Source organism: Pteropus vampyrus, unplaced genomic scaffold (genome assembly GCF_000151845.1).
Source record: "Pteropus vampyrus isolate Shadow unplaced genomic scaffold, Pvam_2.0 Scaffold250, whole genome shotgun sequence".
Taxonomy (NCBI): domain Eukaryota; kingdom Metazoa; phylum Chordata; class Mammalia; order Chiroptera; family Pteropodidae; genus Pteropus; species Pteropus vampyrus.
This window is the reverse complement of record NW_011889031.1, coordinates 1,119,891-1,125,129: the sequence shown is the minus strand read 5'-3', so window position 1 is coordinate 1,125,129 and position 5,239 is coordinate 1,119,891. Positions and strand designations below refer to the sequence as shown.

The following is a 5,239-nucleotide window of genomic DNA, read 5'->3' as shown; positions in this document are numbered from 1 at the left end:
ACGGACCGCACCTGACCACTGACAGCAGCTGACCACTGACAGCAGCGGGGCATCCTGGATGGCACAGAAAAAGCACAGAAATAACCTATGCGAGTCCAATAAAGCCTGCAGCTTAGCTACCGGCAGCGCGCTGTTACCGCCTCCGATTTGACTGACAGACCACGGTGATAAGATGTAAACGTTAGGAGAAGCCGGGTGAAGGTTGTAGAAACTCTCCGCACCGTCTTTGTCGTTTTTCTGAACACAGAGCTCCTAAGCCCTTGGGATTTCCTGAGTGATCAGAGCGATTTAGCTGCCATTCCGGGGTCTCCGAGAGCGCGCCCAGCGGCTCCTGGGGCGGGTCGTGGCTCGCCGGGGACGCGGTGACTCTGGTTTCCTCTGCGATGTGTCTCAATCGTCCCCAACTTTCAGTGCCTGGAGTGGTGGCACCCCCTAGTGTTCCAGAGTCTCCCAGGCCCTTCCTGGTCCCCAACGGTGTGCCACGTACAACTGTCCTATGCAATCCTCCCAACAAACCCACGAGGGAGCTGCCATCATTACTTCCGTTTTGTAGATGGGGAAACTGAGGCCCAGAGAGGGACAGAGGTGTGATGGCCACCACTATGAGAAGGTATCATAAGACTGACAAACGAAGCGGACAGCTCCATAGGTTATAATAGGATTCGTGATAGAGTAGTTTACTTACCGGAAGCTTGGGTCAGAGCCGAAAAGACAGCGCAGCGACTATGCACAGATTATTCTTGGCTGACAGACCCCTGTCACCGCACTTTTTTAATAATATAACTCGGGTACGAATGATTGCCAAGACAAAGGGACAAAGAATGCAGTAGTGCCAGGGGCCACGCCTCCCGGTGGTCTTGTGATGGATGATTGTTTATAATCGATACCATGACCAGTTTGACATTTTTCTCGGTTGTCATGCCATTCCGGCTGTTACAAAATGTAGCCACTTATGGCTACATTTTAAGGAACACGGGTAATCAACTAGAAAGCTTTGATATGCTTGCTGAGGACAATGAGGTTGGTCAAGGTCACAGCATGAAACAAAAATTACATGAAATCCGGGACACGGACGGAGTTAATTTCGTTCACATCTACATCTATACAGGTTCACTTTGCCCAAATCCACACAGCTAGATAACGAAGGAGCTAGGTCCTTCTCATATACGTGATTTGCAAATATTTTTCTCATTCGGTGGGTTGTCCTTCAGTCTCTTGATAGTGTCTTTTGATGCACAAAACTTTTAATTTTGATGAAGTCCAATTTATCTTTTTTATTTTTTCCTTCCTTTGCTTGCATTTTTGGTGTCCTAGGAAGCCATCGCCAAACTGAAGGTCACGATGATTTATCCTCATGTTTTCTTCTAAGAGTTTTATAATTTTAGCTCTTACATTTAGGTCTTTGATCGTTTGAGTTAATTTTTGCAGATGGTGTGAGGCAGGGCGCGACTTCATTCTTGTGCATGTGGGAACCCATTCATCCCAGCACCATTTGCTGAGGAAACTGTTCTTTTCCCATTGAATGGCCTCGGCTTCCTTGTCAAAACTGATTGGCCATTGATGTGTAGGTTTATTTCTGGGCTCTCAATCTATTCCATTGATTCCTATGTCTGTCTTTATGCCAGTACCACGCTGTTTTGATCACTGTAGCTTTGTGGTAGGATTTGAAATTGGAAACTGTGAGTTCTCTAACTTTGTTCTTCTTTTTCAGTTTTTTGGAGGTTTTTTGTTTGTTTTGTTTTGTTTTGTTTTGGTATTTGGGATCCCTGCAATTCTATATGATTTTTAAGATCATCTTTTCCATTTCTGCAAAAAAGAAGGCTGTCGTGGGTTCTCTTCCCTTGGCGTTTTGATAGAGATTGCATTGAATGCCTAGATTCCTTTGGCTATTGTTGAAATCCTAATAATATTCAGTCTTCCGAACCATAAATACAGATGTCTCTCAATTTACTCATGTCATCTTTAATTCCTTTCAGCCATGTTTGGTTTCAGCCTACAAGTCTTTCCTTGATCAAGTTCATTTCTAAGTTGTTGTTGTTTTTTAATGCTATTGTAGAGGGAATCGCTTTCCAACTTTCTTTTTCGGATTGTTCACTGCTAGTGTAAAGAAATACAACTGATTTCTGTGTGTTGATCTCGTATCCTTGCAACTTTGCTGAGTTTATTTATTTGGTTGAATGGGTATTTCATATGGATTCTCTAGCATTTTCTATATATAAGATCATATTATCTCCAAATATAGTTTTAGTCCTGCCTTGACAACTTGGATGCCTTTTATTTGTGCTGGCAACTGAATTGCTCCAGATAGAACTTCCAGTATTGACTAGAAGAGCCAAAGGCAGGCACGTTTTTCCTGCTTCTGACCCTGAGGGTAAAGCTTTTGGTCTTTCATCATTGAATCTGATGTTTGCTAAGGGTTTTTCATAAAGGCCCAAGCCAACGCTTCTTAAACATTTCCTAAAGGGACACTTCCCAAACAGATGTACCTGTAGGTGTCTAGAAATGTTTATAGTGCCATAAAAACGGTTTTAAATCATCACATGTTGACATTGTGTTGGGACGTTCCCATCATAAATAGCTTTTCATTCTTTCTGCCTTTGAAACTTTATTCCAACATTGGCCGCCAGATGGCGCCACATGCACCTTCCAGCGGCGCCTGAAAACCAGAGTTCTCTGTGGTTAGGTAATTATTATTTACCATCCCGTTATTTTAGTTTTTTTCCTCAATTTAATTTTATTGTACATTACTTTTTCTTATAACAAGAAAGATACGTACATACATATATATTTTAATTATCACCATTATTTTTATATGATACTTAGTGTTCTGCATAGAGCATAAGCGATTTTAATATTCTTGGTTAGCTCATTAACTTAGAATTGGTATCTAGCGTTCGCAGTTGGGTTAAATCTGATTTTTTAGATTCGTTATGAATTATTGTTTGTTTTTTTAGAAACTAATAAAAATCTTCAGATCTAAACGCATAATTGCTGAACATTAGTGGTTACAGATTTAGAACATCAAACCCACGAAGTGGTTTTATTATCGAAATCCAAGGATATTTTTGTAAAATGTTCAGAATTCTGATCACTAAGTTAAATGAAAACTCACATTTTGGTTCTTTCCACTTCGTGTATATTTATTATTTTCAAATGAAGAACATCCTTAAGCATAAAAATGACTTAAAACATTTAGAGGAAAAAAAATCAATTTCCTGAAGTCCCCTAAGTATTGTATAATTAAATGCATTCCATTTTTACGGATATTCATTTCCCCACGCAATTGGACAACTTTCTGAATAAACCTAGAAAATCACAAGGCAAATTTGGTTGTCAAAAACAGAACAGTTTTACAGCGCTTTCTACATGCCAGGCCCTGTTCCAATCACCCTCCATGGAATGACTAGTTTAATCTTCAGCATGGCCTTAATGGGTGGGTACCTCCGTCCTCATTTTTAAAATGAGAAAAAGGAATCAGTCAGATGAATTCACTTCCCCAAGGTCACACGGCTATTAGGGAATTTTTTAGGCAATGTAGGAGGGTTATCTGAAATGTGTACCCCAAAATTCCCTTCTTCGCCCTGAGTGCGGCCTGGTGACTGCATGCGCACTGGAGCCGTCCCCAAGATGGGGAAGTGGGCGACATGCAGGTTAGTGGCGGGGGGATGCTAAGCTCGATTTGTGGTGAAGCGGAAGACTCTTGTCCGCCAGAGAATCCGCCAGGACGTTGGGGGTCAGGATTGCTGGGCCGGAGAAAATGAAACGGGCTGAGGACCAGGGATCCCCGTGAACATCCTAGAGTCTCGAGTTGCATCACTGGAGATGGGAACCAATGTCTTGTTATTTGGCATTTTATTTCAGAATGGCAGCAAGAAGGGGGTAAAACATCGACAGCAGCACGTGAGAGATCCGGCCTGAGGAGAGTGAGCGCGGAGTCGGGGCCAAGGCGCACCTCGGACCCCGCAATACGGAGCAGCGGGATCCGGATGCCCGGGCCTGAGGGCGGAGCTCCTGGGTCCGGCCCGTCTGCTTTGGGAGTGTAGCGGCCACGCGGGGGCGCGGGAGACCCAGGCGTCCCGGTCCCCGGTTGCGCGTATTGCACTTCGGGTGAGTCATCCGTGGGGCGGAGCGGGAGGGTCCAGCGCAGGGACGAGGTGCTGCGTGGATCCCAGGGCAGACCGGGCGCAGCCCGCAGCGTCACACAGGGAGCAGCCACTCGTGGGCTTGAGCTCCGTACTGCGGGACCGGAGAGGTAGCGCGTGAGAGGCAGGTCGCGGGGTGGCGCCCCCCGGCCCCCGGCAGTCGTGGGGTCGGGGTGGGGTGGGGTGGGGGCGTCGCTGTGCACAAGGGGCGGAGGCTCGGGGGTGCAGTTCTGTAGAAAGTTCTCGCACGCACGGCCCTGCGGGCTCTTGGGAGAAGTGGCTTCCGGCCGACAAGCCCCGATGGCCAAAGAGGGGCCGTTCGAGGCCGGGGGCCCCGGGGCTCGCGGAGCGCGCGGGACACGTGGCTCGGGGGCGAGGGCCGGGACGGAGCCCGAAGGTTCTAGAACGCGAATACCTCCCGAGGCCTCTGAGAGGTCACGGTCCTGGGCCACGGAGGGTCCGAGGTCCAGAAGCCGGTAGGAGAGATGTCCCCGACCACGGGGACAGCCCGGGACTCCAGGCGAGTCCGCGGGGAGTGGACGTCCGTGGCTGGACGCCGGCTGCAAGTCCTTGGGGGGCTCGGGGACAGGGACTTCCCCCTCCAGGAAGCCCTGGGCGCTCGCGCTCAGGAGAGGGGCTGGGGCTTCGCAGCCTGGCAGGAAGGGGTCCCTGAACCCCAAGAGGGGTTCCGGGCCACAGCGGCTCACGGTCCCGGCTCAGAGGCCGTTATCACCTCGCGGGACTACGGAAGGGGCGCCAGCTCCCAGTCCAGAGACCTAACCTTCTCTGGGGACCAAGCACCCAGCCCCCCTCCCAGCCAGCACCTCACCTGGATTGCGCTCAGCTCCTTCTGGAAGCGGAGGACAAGTTCCGGTCCGTTCTCCATGGTGGGAATATGGAGGTGCTGGGAAGACAGCGCCGTGAGGCCCAGGACCCCCCTTCCCTTCCCCACCCCGCGCAGTCCCTGCTCACCTCGCCTTGGTACAGGATCCCGTGCACAGGGCACACCTGGCAGGCGGTGCCTGAGCCGAAGATTTCCCGGAGGCGACCCTCCGCCAGCGCTCGCGTCACCTCCTTCATGGTGACCCTGCGCTCCA

At 49.2% G+C, this 5,239-nt stretch overlaps 1 protein-coding gene across 1 annotated transcript in view; it reads right to left on the bottom strand.

Annotated features, from left to right (window-relative positions):
• Window positions 1-3,133: 3,133 nt before the first annotated feature.
• The window catches only part of BCAT2 (branched chain amino acid transaminase 2), a 12,837-nt gene continuing 10,731 nt past the window's right edge, over window positions 3,134-5,239 (bottom strand). The window contains exons 4-6 of the mRNA XM_023520172.1: window positions 5,115-5,234; window positions 4,972-5,046; window positions 3,134-4,236 (exon numbers count right to left, since the gene is read on the bottom strand). Coding sequence (XP_023375940.1) covers window positions 4,198-4,236; window positions 4,972-5,046; window positions 5,115-5,234 — 234 coding nt within the window. The 3' untranslated portion in view covers window positions 3,134-4,197. The remainder of the gene's footprint in view (window positions 4,237-4,971; window positions 5,047-5,114; window positions 5,235-5,239) is intronic.